Source organism: Mus musculus, chromosome 8 (assembly GCF_000001635.26).
Source record: "Mus musculus strain C57BL/6J chromosome 8, GRCm38.p6 C57BL/6J".
Classification (NCBI taxonomy): domain Eukaryota; kingdom Metazoa; phylum Chordata; class Mammalia; order Rodentia; family Muridae; genus Mus; species Mus musculus.
This window is the reverse complement of record NC_000074.6, coordinates 78699874-78717561: the sequence shown is the minus strand read 5'-3', so window position 1 is coordinate 78717561 and position 17688 is coordinate 78699874. Positions and strand designations below refer to the sequence as shown.

The 17688-nt window shown below is 46.1% G+C and overlaps 1 protein-coding gene across 11 annotated transcripts in view; it reads right to left on the bottom strand.

Annotated features, from left to right (window-relative positions):
• The window catches only part of Slc10a7 (solute carrier family 10 (sodium/bile acid cotransporter family), member 7), a 224690-nt gene that overhangs the window by 16451 nt on the left and 190551 nt on the right, over positions 1-17688 (bottom strand). For 8 of the 11 annotated variants that reach the window (XR_878921.2, XR_003947353.1, XR_387783.2 and 5 more), the window contains one exon: positions 10614-10687. The exons of the other annotated variants lie outside the window; for them this stretch is intronic. Coding sequence is in view for 5 of the 8 variants with exons in the window: in XM_006531488.2 (XP_006531551.1) it covers positions 10614-10687 (74 nt within the window). In the remaining 3 variants the exon portion in view is untranslated. The remainder of the gene's footprint in view (positions 1-10613; positions 10688-17688) is intronic. 11 annotated transcript variants of the gene reach the window in all.

The following is a 17688-nucleotide window of genomic DNA, read 5'->3' as shown; positions in this document are numbered from 1 at the left end:
GGTCAAGTGCACTTTACATTTGTTCTCTTATAGCACAGCTATATCTGTCTCCTCTCTGGGTACTGCTAGTTCTCAGAGCTCTGCCTTCCAGCTGTCCACTGTGAGTGACTTCGTCTGCTCAGCAGACTGAGACGGTATCTTCGGGGGTAAGGCTCTGACCACAAGCAGACTGAGACGGTATCTTCGGGGGTAAGGCTCTGACCACAAGCAGACTGAGACGGTATCTTCGGGGTAAGGCTCTGACCACAAGCAGACTGAGACGGTATCTTCGGGGTAAGGCTCTGACCACAAGTCCAGATTCCACCACAGGCCTTTAGTGCCTGAAGCAGAAGCCCCACTCTGTTCCCCAAACCCTTCCCTCTCACCGAGACCCACTCTTCTACATCCCTCCCTAACAGAATAAACACTTGTGGCTCTTCAGGCTCCTGGTTCCTGCTCTCTTCTGCATACTCATCACATTGCCCAGTGTGATGGCTATTCTTGGTTGACAATTTGACTACATCTGACATGAACTACAACCCAGAAATGGAAGCCACACCTGTAAGATTTTTTTGGGGGGAGGGTTGGTTTGAAATGGGTAAATTTACTTCTAGTCTGGACCTTTGAGGTAGGAAGACGAACACCTTTGCTCTGGACCCCACTATCTGCTAGAAGCCTATTTATTTAAAGACATGGGAGAAGGAAGCTTTTGCTCTTTGCCTGCTTGCTAGCAAGTTCCCTCCCTCGCTGGCATTAGAACCTACTCCTTTGAGATTGTGATGTGTACTGAAGACCAGCGGAGACATCTAGACTTGTGGATTGAGCAACTTCTGGATTCCTGGGCTCTACGTTCATAGGCAGCCACTGTCGGATGAGCTGGGCTCCAGCCTGCCAGTCATCCTAGTAAATTCCAATATATATTCATTCTGTAAGTTGTTGCTCTAGAGAACCCTGACTAATACACCCAGCACATCCCATGAGGTCTGTGTTTGTCCGCTGATGCTTATCTTTGTCTGGACCAAAGCCTCTCGCTGATCTTCCTGGTTCTCCATGGTGTATCCTCTCACCTAGCCAACAGAGTGTCCAAGGAAGCTGCTCAAACCTGAAAGTTCAGCTTCACTATCTGTCTATCCAGAACCCTCCCCTCTCATCTGGACAAAAAGGCAAGTCCTTCCAGAGACCAGTGAGGCCAAGTCTGGCTGTGGCTAGAGGGTCTTGGCATAGCAGTTTTAACCTCTTTTACTTTCCTTCTTTCCCATGCCAATTATGTTTGCTGTGCCTCCCTCCCACGAGGCTCTGCCCCATGCCTGGACCCCTGGTCATCACTGTGTCTGGGTCCTTAAGTGTCCTTCCCCTGATTTGTTTCCTCCTTCCCTCGGGGGCTTGTCCTCTTGTGCTCTTCTGTCCTGATACTGTCAGAGGGGCTGTCGGCTTGTCCTCACTGGAATGGAAGCTGGGCAAGGGCCAAACCAGGGGACAAAGGATGGGAAAACGAAGAACCCAAAAGGCAACAAAGGCTGGCCAGCTACAAGCCAAGAAGAAAGAGATTCGATTCATGGATCTCTCCCTCTCTCTCTCTCTCTCTCTCTCTCTCTCTCTCTCTCTCTCACACCTCTCTCTCTCTCTCTCTCTCTCTCTCTCTCTCTCACACACACACACACACACACACACACACACACACACACACACATTCCTTCCCTCTCTCTTATCTAGTGATAGAGGTGAAACCCAGGGAAGTAAAGGAAGAGGCACAAAGGTGCACAGATCGACTACAGATGTGTGTGCCCTCTGCCCTCAAGCTGCAGGGTCAGTTTTCTCTACTGTACAGCAAGTGCTGGCTGTCACTAAACATAGGCTCCCTGGCTCACAGTGTCTGCCTCAATTTCGGGGACGTCAGGGAAGAGACAAGACTAAATAAATAATTGGAGATGTAACTCTGAAAGGAGGGCTGTTCCTGGCTTGCCTGCTTGCCGGTTAAGATGGAGAGCTGTAAGTTCAAGAGACTGGCATCTCCTGGGTGAGAGAGAGCCTTCACATGTAACATGGTAAGCAGGACTGTTCTGAGATGCACATTTTAGTATCGCTGGAGGAAAACTTTCTCAGTATTAATAATCATGATGAACAAACCCCTCTGTAACTCACAGAGAATGCACTGGTGAGTAGGAAGGCTTGGGAAGTGAGTTCTTGGTATTCCAGGGTGTGGCAAAGACCTCATTGGAAAGGGTAACATGGGATGACAGTGGAATGTCCCTAATGTCCCTTTCAGACATGGAGTACAGGGTTGATTACCAATTTGTACAATTCATCTCTTTGTAGCTGACTATGGAAATAAAAGCTTAGAACACAAAGAGCTGATATTAAATAGCAATAAGGACTTCTTCCTCTTTCCTTCTTCCTCCCTCCTTCCTTCCCTCCCTCCCTTCTTTCTTTGGTTTCATTTTTTTCATCCAAACCAATGAGTTTAATTAGGATTACTCACAGGAGCCAGGGCGACAGCTGACTTGGAGGAGCAGGGATGTCTCACCAGAGGCTGCACACTCAGAAAAGGAATCTCTTCCTCTCCCAGGGAAGTGTGAGGCCTCGGGAGCCTCCAACCCCGTCTGAAGAAATAGTCCTAATTTTAATTTTAAAGAAGCCTTAGAATGTTCTATTTTGACTCTTTTATTAATTAGGCTACATAAACTTCGGTGCTTCTCTCTTTTTTTTTTTTTTTTTTTTTTTTTGTAGGAAAACTATATTTAGGACAAGGAAGCCTAAAAGTTTCAGCCGAGAACATTTTAAAAAACTATATTTTATGAACAAAAATCCCCTAGCCAGGCTGGACCTCTCTTGCAAAAAAGACTCAGCATGAGAAGATAGACCTTGGCTATCAACCAGAACTCTAGTTCTGTCCTTCCTGACACATTCTGGAGCCTGCAGGAGGTGACAGCCACAGTTCCCACACAGCTACAGGCAGAGAAGGCTGCATAGTCTCGGGCAGGCACAGGCCCCTCAAACCAGGTGGGGGTCAAGCTCTGGCACTGTCAGTGGCTTCCTGTGCAGGCTGTGGGACCTACTAATTCTTAAGGCAAGCAAACAGGGTTTCTAAAGTTTTGGGCTGTCCACGGGGATATCAATGGTAGCCCCTATAGGATCACTATCATGCAAAGTAGCAAGGCAAGGATTGCACCATTCCAATACTCTTTCTGAATCCATTACGCTAATTAGTAAGGCTTCTATTTGCTCCAGAGCCAGACAACAGCAGTATCTGCTTCTCTGGCCTGAACACTCCAGTGCAGATTTGCCTTTAGAGCAGCTGGTGCTGGGGTTGCAGCTGAGTAGTGCACGAGTGACCTAGACGGAAGAGCAGTCCGCACAATAGTATTTCAAGTCAGTTACCTCTTGTTACCAGTACTTAGCACATGGTTTCCCTGGTAAGTACCCAATACAGGCAATTGTTTTATTACTCCTATTGAAAACATGTATCTCTAGCCTCTCACAGGGGTCTCCACCAAGCAGCCTTCCCTTTCAGGAGGGGACGCTGTCAGCAGTCCATCCTCGCCAGCTACAGCCACCGTGCCTTCTGGTAACAGGCTCTTAAGGAAGAGATGGAACTCCAGAGTAAAGACAGGAAATAGAATCTTTGCAGTAGAGCCACAACTACATCCCATCTGCCGCCTGCCCTCATTACAGTTACAGGCAAGCAGTGTGGTGGTTATTTCATTTAACGATGAATAGATCAATGAAATAGATCAATGAAAGGTATAGAAACAATTAAAAACAAAGCTGAATAAAATAATATAAAAGAATTTTTTATATCAATTCAAGAATCACTCTATGCCACTTTATTTTAAAGGTCAGAAATGTCAGTAGAAGCTCAGTGAAAGACACCCCAAACCCGAGGAGAGGCTTTGCAGTCAGCACTGGGGGTGGGGGTGGGGGTGGGGGTGGGAGGGTGGAGCCGTCTCATAGCGGCTTTCTAACTGTGGGCATCTGATGGTCACTGGTACAGAGAACAGGCAGAGCATGGGCACCTGGGTGCTGGTTAGCTGAGCATGCGGTTAGAGTGAGCAATACTTGGAGCTCAGGTCACGAAACTTTCAAACAAGCTTCCTTACCTTGAATCTCATACCTGGGACACAGAACCCTGGGTGTTCCTAAGTTTTGACCACAAAAATCTAGCTGCACCAAACGCGACATCAAATCTAGTGCAAACCCCCACAAAACTCTTGAAATACACTTCGTCAGAGAAAGTATGCCTTCTCCCCTTCTTCTGAAAACAAAACAAACAAGCCAGGCCCAGGATAGACTGCCCTCACTTTTCTTTAGCATGGTGATAAAAATCTTCTGGGTCCCTGACTTCAGCGGCAACTCCAAGACATCGTTAAATGAAATAACCACCACACTGCTTGCCTGTAACTGTAATGAGGGCAGGCGGCAGATGGGATGTAGTTGTGGCTCTACTGCAAAGATTCTATTTCCTGTCTTTACTCTGGAGTTCCATCTCTTCCTTAAGAGCCTGTTACCAGAAGGCACGGTGGCTGTAGCTGGCGAGGATGGACTGCTGACAGCGTCCCCTCCTGAAAGGGAAGGCTGCTTGGTGGAGACCCCTGTGAGAGGCTAGAGATACAGCTCAGCACTTAGGAGTGCTTGCTGATCAAGTGTAGGCAGCAGAGCTGGGGTCCCAGAGCCCACATTGGGTGGCTTGTCAATGCCTGCAACTCCAGCTCTATGGGATACTACATCTTCTGGCTTCTGTAGGTGCCTGTACACCCATGTATGCATACAGTCACACAGACACATACACGGAGATACATATATGCACACATAAAAGGAAGACCCACTTGAAAAAGAGTATGCTTTTATTATAATAAAGAAAAATAAGAGACGGGTCTCAGATTCTAACTGGGCCACATGGAAATAATGTTTTTTTTTTTTAAAGAATAATTAGAAATGTTAAGTATTCTGAAATGTCTTATGAGGAGAATGTATTCATAACTTTTTTGATACATAATTAATAAAACAATTCAAATCCACACCACGGTCTTATACGTATAATACCCAGTACCAGAGTCTGTTAGTTATGTGATCTTAGCTAAGTTAAATTATGTTCTCTTTTGTCATATGCAAAGTGAGCTAGCAGTTAAAGACTTGCTAATCACCACAGTTGTTTAGGTACCAATGGTTAAATAACTGCTCCAAAAAGAGATGCCCAGTTCTGTGGCAGTTAAGATACTCCTCATGTATCAAACAGAATTATAGTTAGGCTTTGGAGTAAAGAGACTACCAGATCTGCAAAGTTTTGTTATTTTGACTTCTGTCTTAAGAAAGAGATCAATACAGAGAAACCCTGTCTTGGAAAAACAACAACAACAAAAAACAAAACAAAACAAAACAAAACAAAAAAACCCCAAAACAAAACATACGAGCTCAGACTGTTGTTCACACTTTCAGTTACAGTTGAGGTTCATTCTTCACTATCTTGAAAAGCTTCCAACTAAACGCGAATAAAAGATCACATTGTGCCCGGCAGTGGTGGCGCACGCCTTTAATCCTAGCACTTGGGAGGCAGAGACAGGCGGATTTCTGAGTTCGAGGCCAGGGCTACACAGAGAAACCCGGTCTCGGAAAAACAAACAACAACAAAAAAATCACCTTGTGATTTTACTTCTTTTAAGCATTCTTAATGTGACAGTGTGAGAAGAAAAACAAAAAACAAAAAACAAACAAACCCTTTGTGTGTTGGAGATGCATAGGGGTGTGTGCTGGGGAGGGGGAGGGGGCGGCGTTGGCGAGCCAGTGAGCATGTGTGAAGTTAGAGAGCAACCTTTGATATCTGTCCTGACCGCTAGCCCTGGGGCGTCCAGGGGGTGGGAGCAGGGGAGGTCTCCCGTTTCCACCTCCCACCTCACCACAGGAATACTGGATTCTAGATATATGCCACACTAGTCAGCTTTATATGGCTTCTGGGGACTCGAACTCAGGTCCTCAAGCGTGTACGGCACGCTTTATGAGGTCTTCCCAGCTCTGGGAGGGTACTCAGCAGGCTCCTCAGGCAGCAGTCAACGCTGCGGATAGGGAGGCACCACTCCTTTGAAGAACTTTCCCTCGGACACCGGAGAGGAAGATTTACTTTCCAGATCCAAGGCTAGAAGAACTTACACGCCGTACTCTCACACCATGCGTACTCTCACACCATGCATACTCTCACACCATGCGTACTCTCACACCATGCGTACTCTCACACCATGCGTACTCTCACACCATGCGTACTCTCACACCATGCGTACTCTCAGTGTGGCAATGGCTTCCCGAGCTGAGTGACTTGGTCCAGCTCTTGCTGAGAGCCAGAATTATAGCGCAGCACCAGGAGCAGGGATCTAGCATAGAAGCAGGCCTGGGTTCTCCCCACCCTCTCCTGAATCCTAACCGCTTCCTCTTTTAGCTTCCGACCACCGCTGAGCCGGGGCCACAGACTCATACTGTAGTGTGGACGGCATGAGGAGGAGCTGCCCTGATTTGCCTGTAACATAAGTGTCTGTAAGTGACATCTATAAGCCATTGATGATGAAACTACTTAAATTCAGTTCAGGAATGCTTTTACAAGGAAGAAAAAAATTGGGACTATCATCATTATTGACTGTCAATAGCTGATCTGGTCTGAGATGATATTCTTTTATTTTGCTATTTAAATTACAAACCGATAAGCCGCATAAGGACTTAAGGACCTCAAATATCCTGAACCATTCTCTTCTTAGGTGTAGCTAGAAAAGTTTTTCAACATATGTTGAAACTCTAGAAAAGCCTAGTGATTTAAATCCCAGAGAGAAAAAGATAACTAAAAGTAAAATGCCAACTCCAGAGGATATCTGGGCTCTAATCTCTTTCTTGATGAAATCTATTGACTGTGCACTGAGCCATTCCTAGCTGAGCTGCTCTTCAATCTCCACTATGTAAAACACCTTCTCATTATTACACTAATATCACCATCAAACTGGAGAATAGCAGTGAGACTTCATGGCTTCTATGGCAACCCACAGCAAGGCTGCTGTCTTGAAATTGCCTCCGACCTCAGTTGGAGCTGGAGGAGCCGGCAAACAAGCCCTGTAGTATTGTTTCAGATGAAGCCCAGTGATAGCTCTGCACTTCCTTCAGGCCTCCTCTCTTAGTGAACGAACTCCAGGGAATGGCATCACGTCAGGATTTCCAGATGGATTATGTGAGGCCATAGCTCAATGTCATTTCCAATAGGAAGCCTCATAATTAAAGGTCAAATAGTCACTTCATCTGCAATCAATCAATAGAAAAAGTACTAATATGGAGATCTAATCAATCAATGGCAAATGCACTAATAAAAGCAATGAATCAAATATAGCACATGTGTAGATGTGAGCACATGGGAGACCAAGACAGGGAGGATATCAAGGCGAGAACAATAAAATAAACCAAGGCTGAATGCACGTACGCACGCAAGCACACATGCACAGAGGGGCTGGGAGGCTTTCCAAGTCACATGGGTACCACGTGGCCTGCACGGGTTATTCTTAAATACGAACCAAGTAGAATCATAAACTGTAATGTCTAAGTTTCCCTTAATATATTTTACTTGAGGTGTGTATGTGTGTGAATATAAAAATCCCTGGAATATAAAAATTAGGACAGCACTTGACACAGGAAAAGATGTATTTCTAAAGTGCCAGGCAGCTATATTATAATTTGCTGTATTTCATCTTTGTGTGTAAAAACAAAAATAAAATATTTCTGGGTGATGTTATGTGGAATTTCCTTCCATTTTCTAGAATGTGATTTTTCCACCAACACTGAATGTGATGTGATGTTCTTCCAAAACAAAAAAGTTCGCTGGGCGGTGGTGGTGCACGCCTTTAATCCCAGCATTTGGGAGGCAGAGGCAGAGGCAGGCGGATTTCTGAGTTCGAGGCCAGCCTGGTCTATAGAGTGAGTTCCAGGACAGCCAGGGCTACACAGAGAAACCCTGTCTCAAAAAACCAAAAAAAAAAAAAAAAAAAAAAAAAAAGTTCTATCTGCATAAGGACTGGCCTGCAGCTCAGGTCACTACCAAGACATCGTCTCTGTCACCCCCAGGACATCAGGACATCAGGACACCAGGACACCAGGAGAAGGCTTGTGAACATGGGCAGAGCAAACTTACTGGGTTTTCCAAGTCTACTTTAGCAGTCAACTTCTGGTATATGTGGAAATAAGGGCGCTTTGTCTGAGATAAAGACAAGCAGTGAGGTACACCGAAGAGACCAGAGGAAGCTGAGCTGAAGCAAGGATTGGCAGAATCCACGAACTGGAAGCAAAAGTCTCTTACCTTAGACCTCAGGAATCTGAGGCCAGGTCAGGTGTTTAGGGCTTTTAGTTCTCAGAGAGCGTGGGCCCATCAGAGTATAAAACAGGTAAGGATTTACACTGTGTGGTCACTGGGTACCACAGTGTCTTACCATCATTGCGTGGTCATGAGCTACCATGGCATCTTACCATCGCTGTGTGAACACAAACTATCACGGTGTTTTACGATCACTGTGTGACCACAGCTACCATGGTATCTCACAATCAATGTATGGTCACAAGCTGACACGGTGTCTTACCACAATACTGTGTTACCACTGGCTGCCACAGCATCTTACTGTCACTGGAAGTCTAGTATATACTTCTTAGGGGAACTCTTTACAAGCAAACAGAAACCCAAGCTCATCCAATCCTTTTAGGAAAACAACTATTCTTGCAAATAGCTTTCAGAAGGCACAAAGGGCAGAAGGTATGACCCTGGGAATAAGGGGAGGGAAAAGAGACTCTGGATTTGAATGGTTTTGCTTATAAAACTAGAAATACCAAGTATGGCAGCGCACACCTCTAATCCCAGCACTCAGGAAGCAGGTATCTGTGGGTCTAAGACCAGCCTGGTCTACAGAGTGAGTTTCAGAACAGCCAGGGATATACAGAGAAACCTTGTCTTGAAAAACCAAAAAGAAAACACCCCTACCCCCTCAATCACCCCTGAGTGTGCTTCCTGCAGAAGGTTCAACTAGCCATGTGTGCTCAGCAGAGGGTCAGAGAGGACACAAATTATCATCCATTTTGGTTTTTCACTCTACAGCAAGTCCCAAGAAGGCTCAGGGTTAACCGTCCACTGCAGGCAGGCTAGGATGCATACAAGACAGCCATGGTAAACATGTGCTCCAAGAAGAGGCTGCATCTGAGCCCCTCTGACCTCCTGACCTTTGGGTACATCCTTGGTCTTTATAAGCCTCGAATGCCCAACGTGGCATCTATAACAATATGTGGCAGAGATGCGTTCTTTCCTATTCCAGGAAAATCTATGGCAGGGTCATGTGACTGGAGCCCTGGCATAACATATTTGAACTAACAACATGAATAGGAATATCAGCACTGCTTCATGGAGGTCACTGAGCGCTGGGCAGTAGAGCAGCTGTGAGATGAGCCCTCAGACAGTCTCTAGAAACCTCTGGAGCGCAGTGCCTGTCCATATTCTGTCAGGAATTGGTCATTCAGGATCCACCAAGGACTCTGCTGGACACTTGGCACAGTTTGCAAGTTTTACAGTAATACTGAGGTAGACATTAGCCCATTTTACAGATGCAAAGTTCAAGGATGTTAACACCAAGCACATCATGAGGGCAGGAATGAAGATCCCAAAGCTCTTTCCTTCAGTCTGGTGACTACAGAGACTTCGGATCCAGAGGCAGAAACTACTCCTTGAAGAATGTGGCTCATTTTGAAATTACTTTCCAAACTTAACAAAACTGGCAAAGACCCCACCAGAGAGTTGTATTTACAATTCATAAAAACATGAAGTCTATCCCATTTTGTTTGATGAAGGAATGTCTTTAATGTGAGGAAATTCAAAGCAGCATTACAGTTCCTCATTCTCTCAAGTGAGTCCCATTCCAAATGCACAGGAATTTTTAATTTGAGTTTTTATGCAATACCCCAACAACTCACTGAGTTCACAAATGACGGCATTTTGCAATAGAGTTCCTGATTACTTCATGAATTTTAATGACTGAGAACACAGGTTCTAGATGTCCCCGAGGTCACCAGGGTAAAGCATTAAATTGAATAAGCCTATACAGACATTAACACTCTTCTTAATCTTTCCCTTTAAAGAAATACTTCCCTTTTATTACTGTCAATCCAATTGACTCACTATGGCTAAATCATCTTTGTAGAAAACAATATAATATTAAAAAATGAATGTCAAACTAACATCCATCACCAAACCACAGCAATAGCATTCACTATTGTCATCTTGGTGTGAGCTCCCAGGAGAAAACAGGCAATGTTTCTCAGGTGCAACTCTAGAGCCATCCTAAGAAAGGTTTGTCAATTGCGCTTTCAGAAACAGGCCTCTGAGACCCCAACCAACTTAGGCTAACGTTTTACACTGATCATTTTTCACGAGAATGGAAACATGATTGCAAATTAAGCTAAACCCTGTATTATTAATTAGGCCCTCAGAAATTGGTTTGATCAAATAACAGACTCCAGAGCCCATGGCTGGTGTTCTTGGTCTGAATGAATGGGCAGCCCCGTCCAGTTAACTTGATAAGTTTCTGAATTTCACAATTATTTAGGGTAGTATGTAGTTTTTAATTTGGTGAGTCACTTACCCAAGGTGAGGGACTTGTGTGTGGAGCAGAAGATGATAGCCACTGTGTCTGCTGGTGTGAACCCCGAGTTATTCCTGGGGGGAAATGGGGAGGAGTTTTTACAAATACTTGTATGAAAAGGCAAGCGTATCCTACATCAAGTGTGCCCACCTTCATGTTAGCATCCTGCTGATCAGCCCTGGTGACAGAGGCTACTGTGGACCAAAGTGCATAGCTCTGCCTGGATTTCTACTTAGAGAATCCTAGTTCCTATGCCCAGCTTTAAAAGTTTAGAAAATCATGAGGCAAAATCAGGTATAATAATAATGATACTATGAATAAAAATAACAAAAACTACAATAAAATATTCCCTCTGTCTTAGAAACTTTCACAATTCCTATAGACGGTACAATTCCTATTCTGTGCTCTGAACTCTAACAAGAACAGCTCGCCAAATGATGCTTCAGAAGTAAGTACACACAGATTAAGTGAGCTTGTCCCCACATCCTGTGTCCACCCAACACTTAAAGGTTTCTAAAGAAGGGGTCTACACCCCCTTGGTGCCCATTTGTGACTTTTGAGGGAGAAAACTCTTAGTCCTTATTTGGAAAACTCCCTGGAGGAAGGTGCTAGAGGTCTCACTTTCACCCCACAGACATCAGGAGAATATGCAAAGGGTGCTGGTCTCCCGTCGGGGTGGGGAGGAGCTTTGCATGCTCCTGGCTCTGCAGCATTCCCTCTAGGCTCTCTGCAGCTGAGGTGGCGTCTCCCTGGGCTGAGGCTCCCACAGATGAGTGGCACTGGAGTGCAACAGGCTGCCCTCCTCTCATATCAGACTCTCACTGACTTTCCTCTCGTTCTTCAAACATCAGGCCGCACAACTGACATTTTCATCCCGTCATTCGTCATTCCCGTGGTAAACCCGACAGGGAGGGAACTCTCAGGCAAACACCTGAGCTATGACAGAATAGGAGTAAAGATAAATACTGCATGTAAAAGAAGGGTCAGATGTGAGGGGAAGGGGGGGGGGCAGAGAGAAAGACCATCCTGTCCCTGGAGTACGTGGGCTGTATCAGTGGACCACATAGACCCTCCCAGGAGTTAGGGGTGGTAAATCCACAGTCCAAGCCTGGAGCCATGTGCACAGTGGGCAAAGAGCAGATTCTCCATGTTGGCTTATGTTCAGGAATGCTGGCTTGGGCCCTGGCATGGACTTGGATGAGGCAAGCAGAAACACTAGATCAATAAGATCAGACTTGTTCTTAAGGAGTAGCCACACAAACAGAACCAGCTGACACTGAAGATGGAGGGTGGCCTCAGTGGGGAGCTAGAAGGGCCGCTGGAAGAGCAGGACACGGCCACACGGGGTTTGAGTGACCAGAAGGTTCTACTTCTCCAAGGAGTGCTCCTTCCCAGTGAGCACACTTGACTTCAAACCCACAGGATGATGTCATTCGCCTCTATGCAGATAACTGCAAATGTGTGTTGAGAATTTACACATGTAAGTGCTAGTGACACCTTTATTATCATAACCATTACTTGTAGAAAGGAAGAAGTTATGGAACATTGGAAGCTCTGAGCAGTCTAGATGGAGAGTCATGAATGGGAGCAAGATGGAAGAGGTAGCCACTAAGGGGGCAGGGGGAGGGGGAGCCAAGGAGCTGATGCTACATGAGGTGAGTTGGGGAGGGGTGAATTTCAAGAGGACCAAAGGGGTAAACAGAGTTTCTTAGGTTATTTTTGTTGTTGTTGTTAGTGGTGGTGGTGGTAGAGTTTGTTTTTGTTTTTTTTCTTTTTCTTTTTTAGAGCTGGAAACAAAACAAGGTGAGTGGAAAAATACGGAAAACACAGGCGAGACACATGTCAGGGTAGGCTTTCCACGCACCTCCGAGTTTCAGGCAATAAGGCAATGTGGCAGACTGAAGAAGAGACCCCCCCCCACACACAGGAGGGATGGACACCGTGCCTGCAGGATATGAGCTGTGTGGAAGTCCTCGCAGACACATGTGGTGGTGTCAATCAAATGCAAAGGTCTCACCTTGCTCCTGTCCCAACCCTGTACTTAGATCATGGGGTATGTTTTCACTTCCAGTGGGGTGCAGGAGGCTCCTATCTGACATGGAGCTCATGTCATGCCTCCCCAACCTCCAGCTCCCTTCCAGTGCTGCTCAGGAGGACACTGGGGTTGCTGCTTTGTTCTGCTCCAGTAAGGAGACTAAAGCTAGGCTGAGCACCTTAGCAGGAGGGAGGACAGGGACTGAGGACAGAAACCGGGGGCTTGCGCTTACACCCAGTGTCCTCTGACTCTAGCTACCCAGTGATGGGACCCAGAGCAAACGCACAGACAGTCCTCCACTCAGGGGAGAGCAAAGTCCTGAGCAGCCCTGAGCACATCTCCAAGCACTCTGTGTCCAGTGTGTCTTCTCAGGGAAGTCATAGAAGAATGTGGCCAGAAGACACCCAAAGTCACAAAGTAGGAAGTAGCCTGCCCCAAATTCCGGGGTCAATTTACCTTCTCAGAAAACAAAAAACAAAACCCACTTCAGGATCTAATGGATGGGAGCGAGCAGTGTCTAGGTCCATAGCTCACCCGTGTCCACACTTTGTAGAAGGTGGCGTTAAGTCATCGAGCACAGCACAGGCAAGCCAGCATGTCCTGCTCCTTGTACTGAGTCAGTGAGGGCTTGCGCTCCTCTCCAGCGGTGAGCATCTGTGTGTAAACTCCAGCAATCGCGTTCCTTCTCGTTTTCGAACCCTGCCGTACCTCTCTTTAATGTTGATTTTCTTCTTAGCCTGCTTTTATCGTTTCTTTTGATCACTTTGTCTCCCCCTAGGTGCTTCTTTTCTTTCCTTCCCAACTGGTTTCTTAAGAATTCTCTCTAACAAAGCTTTCAATCAGCCCTTTCCACGTAATATTTATTTTGTCTTCCTCTGTACCCACAGAGGAAGGCATGTCAGGTTTCTCTAACAGAAACACAGAATGTGGGGCAGAAAAGGTCCACAAAGAGAGACGGGGAGATCTGTCGTCCCTGTGAGGCAGGCACCCTTTGTTAGCCTTTTGTCTTGCCTTTTAACAACATCCCTGCACCTCACAAGCTGTGTGGCACTAGACAAGCTTCTCAGAACTCTGGGGTGTAGGTACTCACCTCCAAATGTACACAGCTGTGGAACTAATACTAAACCCTGTCTCCCTTCTCCCTGCGGCCGCTCTCCTCAGGACTGTGGTGGACACATAGCCTTCCTTCTTCTTACTGAGTTCAGTGGCTCCAGTGACTACTGAAGTATCCTTTGTACAGCGTAAACATTGCTTTCTTTTCCTAAAGCTTTTCAATACCAAAACAAAACAACAGAACTGGGACAACAGTCTTCCGAAGCTGCAGAAGTCTAGAGCACTCGCCCGCCCGGGGATGGCTGATCTGCAGCTGAGGGTCAAGCTTCATCTCCTAGCAACTGTGGCAGAGAAAGGAGACCTGGATGGCCGCACAGTCAGAAGAGCCACCTTTCTCTTACTAGTACTAGGTTTTGATGTGACAAGTTATCTCGATGACATACCTTACATTTACTGAGTCTGACTTTGTACTGGCCAGGGTTTTGTGAACTCCTGGTGCTCTTATGAGATACACACTGTGATGTGTTTATGCAAAGATAAAGAGAAGGGGGGGATGCTTTGTTCTACAGGGCGTGGTGGGGTGTGGGGGGAGGGGGTGCCTCAGCTGCCCCATGCCGAGGCATCCCTTCCCCTGAGGGACCAGCCACATGGTACTATAGTATAGAATAGAGTTTATTTAGGGCATGGGGAGGGGAGTTAAGAGAGTGGTAGAGGCAGAGAAAGGCAGAGAGAGAGAGAGAGAGAGAGAGAGAGAGAGAGAGAGAGAGAGAGAGAGAGAGAGTAGAGCAGTGGAGGAGTAGAGGCTAGCCATGAGCACATGGAGAGAGGGGGGAAAGTAGGGGAAAGGGGCAAGAGGGCAGATCAGGAGCAAGAAGGAAAGAGCAAGAGAGGAACAAGAGAGAGAGGAGGGGACAAGCAGCCCCTTTTATAGTGGGTCAGGCCTACCTGGCTGTTGCCAGGTAACTGTGGGGTGGAGTTTAGACAGAATGCTAACACACTGTCTCTATTTTCCCCCCTAAGGAAAAGTGGCAGAAATCACAAGCCTATGGAGCAGGGCTGAAACCCAAGTTCATTGGAGTCTAGTGTTGGGATTTTGGACCCAGCACTATTCTGCAGACAAATGGGAACGTAGGATAATCACTTGCCGGCAGTTTAAGTGCTCTTTGGCATAGTGACATTCCAGACCCTAAGAAATCCTAATTAGAGAGGCGAGGGATGGCAAGGAAGCTCAATTTTCCAACAAGGTCCCTCTTTCTACCAGATGCGTATCTTCAGCATGGAGCTGCACATGGCGGAACAAGGGAAGGCTTGAATACGGACATGGGTTTCCTTTCGGGTTTCCTTTCAGGCCCAGACTGACTCTAGATTAACTGAGCTGGTATGGAAAAAATAAAAACGGGGTCGGGGGTAGGGAGAAGAAAGGGGAAAGAGAGAAATAAATGGGGGGATGGGTGGGAGAAAGAGATGGGGGACAGGCAGATTTCATGAATTACAAGTAGGAAAGAAGAGAAGTTGGAGAAGAAAGTAAATAGACCCCACAGAGACAACGGATCTCCATGACAGGCCCTGGGACCTGTGATAAATGTGTGTGTCTGTGTGAACTTGGAGAACTCAGCTAAGCATTATTTACAAATACCCTAAGTGAAATAAGTATTATGAATTATAAGTTTTATTTTTATTATTTTAAATTATTTATAAGAGTGTGTCTGTGTGTGCTATGTTCACACTGGATACAGGCTCCAGGCGGCCAGAAGAGGGCACCGGATCCCCTGGAACAGGAGTTGCCACCTCTAACAGGTTTTGTGAGCCACCTAGTGTGGGTGCTGAGAACCAATCTCCAGTCCTCTTCAAGAGTAGCAAACAGTCACTGAGCCATCTCTCCAGCCCCAATATTATGAATCTTGAAAGTAACTGAAATACCTTTTCAAGCAATGTGAATGGCAAAGCATTCTGCAAATACAAAATAAACAAAGCTTTCAATTTTAGGAGTACTACTTAGAAGGATAATCTGATTCCTAAATTAAACTGTAAACGTGGGTCTTCCTCTGACAAACAGCATCGGGATGTACCAGTATCATCAAGTTGCTGTCCATTTACACATATGCACAATCCCTTGGCAGGAGGCTGGATGGGGCAGCTACTGTTCCTTCTCCAGGCAGATCCTTATGAGCTATGAGACCTCTCAGTGAGAAACAACGTGAAAGCCATTTCCTACATTTTATTCTGTTGAAAACTGCCCGCTTGCTAACAGACTAATTCTGGGCACGGGCACATAGGTTCCACTGTATGGTTTGCCAGAAAATGTGTGTGTCACATGAGGGTTAGGGAAAAGTTCAGGACACTGTTGAGTATGGCAGAGAAGCAGGATTTTAAGACCAGGGTCCTAATGAAAGATCAGCTTACTGCATGCTAATAACTGAGAGTTGTAATTGAAGAAGTCACAATGCCCCACCTCCAGTCCCATTCCCACCCTCTATGCTTTATAATGATTGGTTTTCATTGTAAACTTGGCACAATTCATAATTATGGGGCAATGGAGTTTCAATGCAGGACTGTCTAGGGCAGGGTATGTCTGTAGGGGGCTGTCTTGACTAAGTTAATTGATGCAAGAAGATCTGCCCACTGTGGGTGGCAGTATTCTCTTGGCAGGAGATCCTGGATTGTGCGTAGAGAAAGCTATCTGCGCACTGGCATGCATGCACTAACACACTGCTCTTGCCTGTGGGTGTGATGTGACCAGAAGCTTCCCGACCTCCTGCAGTGCTGGGCCAGTGCTGAGAGGGAACCTGGAACCCTGAGCCACATGAGCCCTGTCTCACTTGTGTTGCTCAGGCCAGGGCATTTATCCCAGCAACAGGAAATGAAACCAGGAGGGTTCTCAAGGAGATGCTCAGTCCCTAAGGGGACATCTACAAAGTCTGTCACCTGACAGGATCACTAGCTCTGAAAACTACCTTGCCACAAGGAACAGCACACACAGTTTTCTCTATGACATAATTGCTCTAGGATTTATTCTTACTTCATAAAGCATAACCTCAAATTTAGAAAAATGCTTCAGATTATAGCAATCAATTCAGTTTGTTTTTTATTGACTCTGAACAATCAGCTAAACTCAATGCTCCAAAGCCAAGAACCTGGTGTGAGGCCCGACCTCGCCTCTCACAAACGTGGTGGCGGAATGTGAGTTTCATATGAGATCAGACCTCCTTCTTGTGAGAACTCACTGCGAACACCTACAGCCCATGGGCCTGGAACCTGATCCAGTGTTCCTCTTCACAACTAGTGCCTGTCTGGGTCTTCCTCTGCCGAAGCCCACCATATCCTGCTATGTATGTGTGCTAACATATGTATCATTGCTGCTTCTCACAAGACAGCCATTCTTGTTGACTGTCTCTTCCATGAAGCCAACTCCACCACTCTTTGGCAGTGCGCCTGAACACAGGGTGTCTGAGTGTAGCCCTCAGAGATCACATATTTACTTGTAAAGTCATGCAGGGCTAGAATCATCTCCTTTTTTTGAGACATGCACTCTGACATCTTTCTCGTTTCCCAGGCTTAAGTAATATGTACTGAGTGAATTCCACCAGCAGAAGAAGTGGTATTTAGTGTAAGCCTTTAAGAACAGGAAAGATGAGCTAGACCTGGTGGCACATGTGTGCAATCCTAGCATCTGGGAAGCTAAGGCTGGAAAACTGCCATGAGTCTAAGGCCTCCATGGGCTACACATAGGGAAGCTTCTTAAATCACACACACACACACACACACACACACACACACACACACACACACACACGCACATGCACTAGAACATGGATACCAGGCTGCGCTTGGGGAGAGCCTCAGTGACAGAGAGAAATGAGAAAGCATGAAGTCCTTCTAGGAAACAATCAAGATTTTACCTCAACATAAAGCTTAGGTAGAACGGATACACGTGGTCTCTCACAGTGGCAAAACAGACTCACACAATGAGCTTCATTCTGCTCTCCC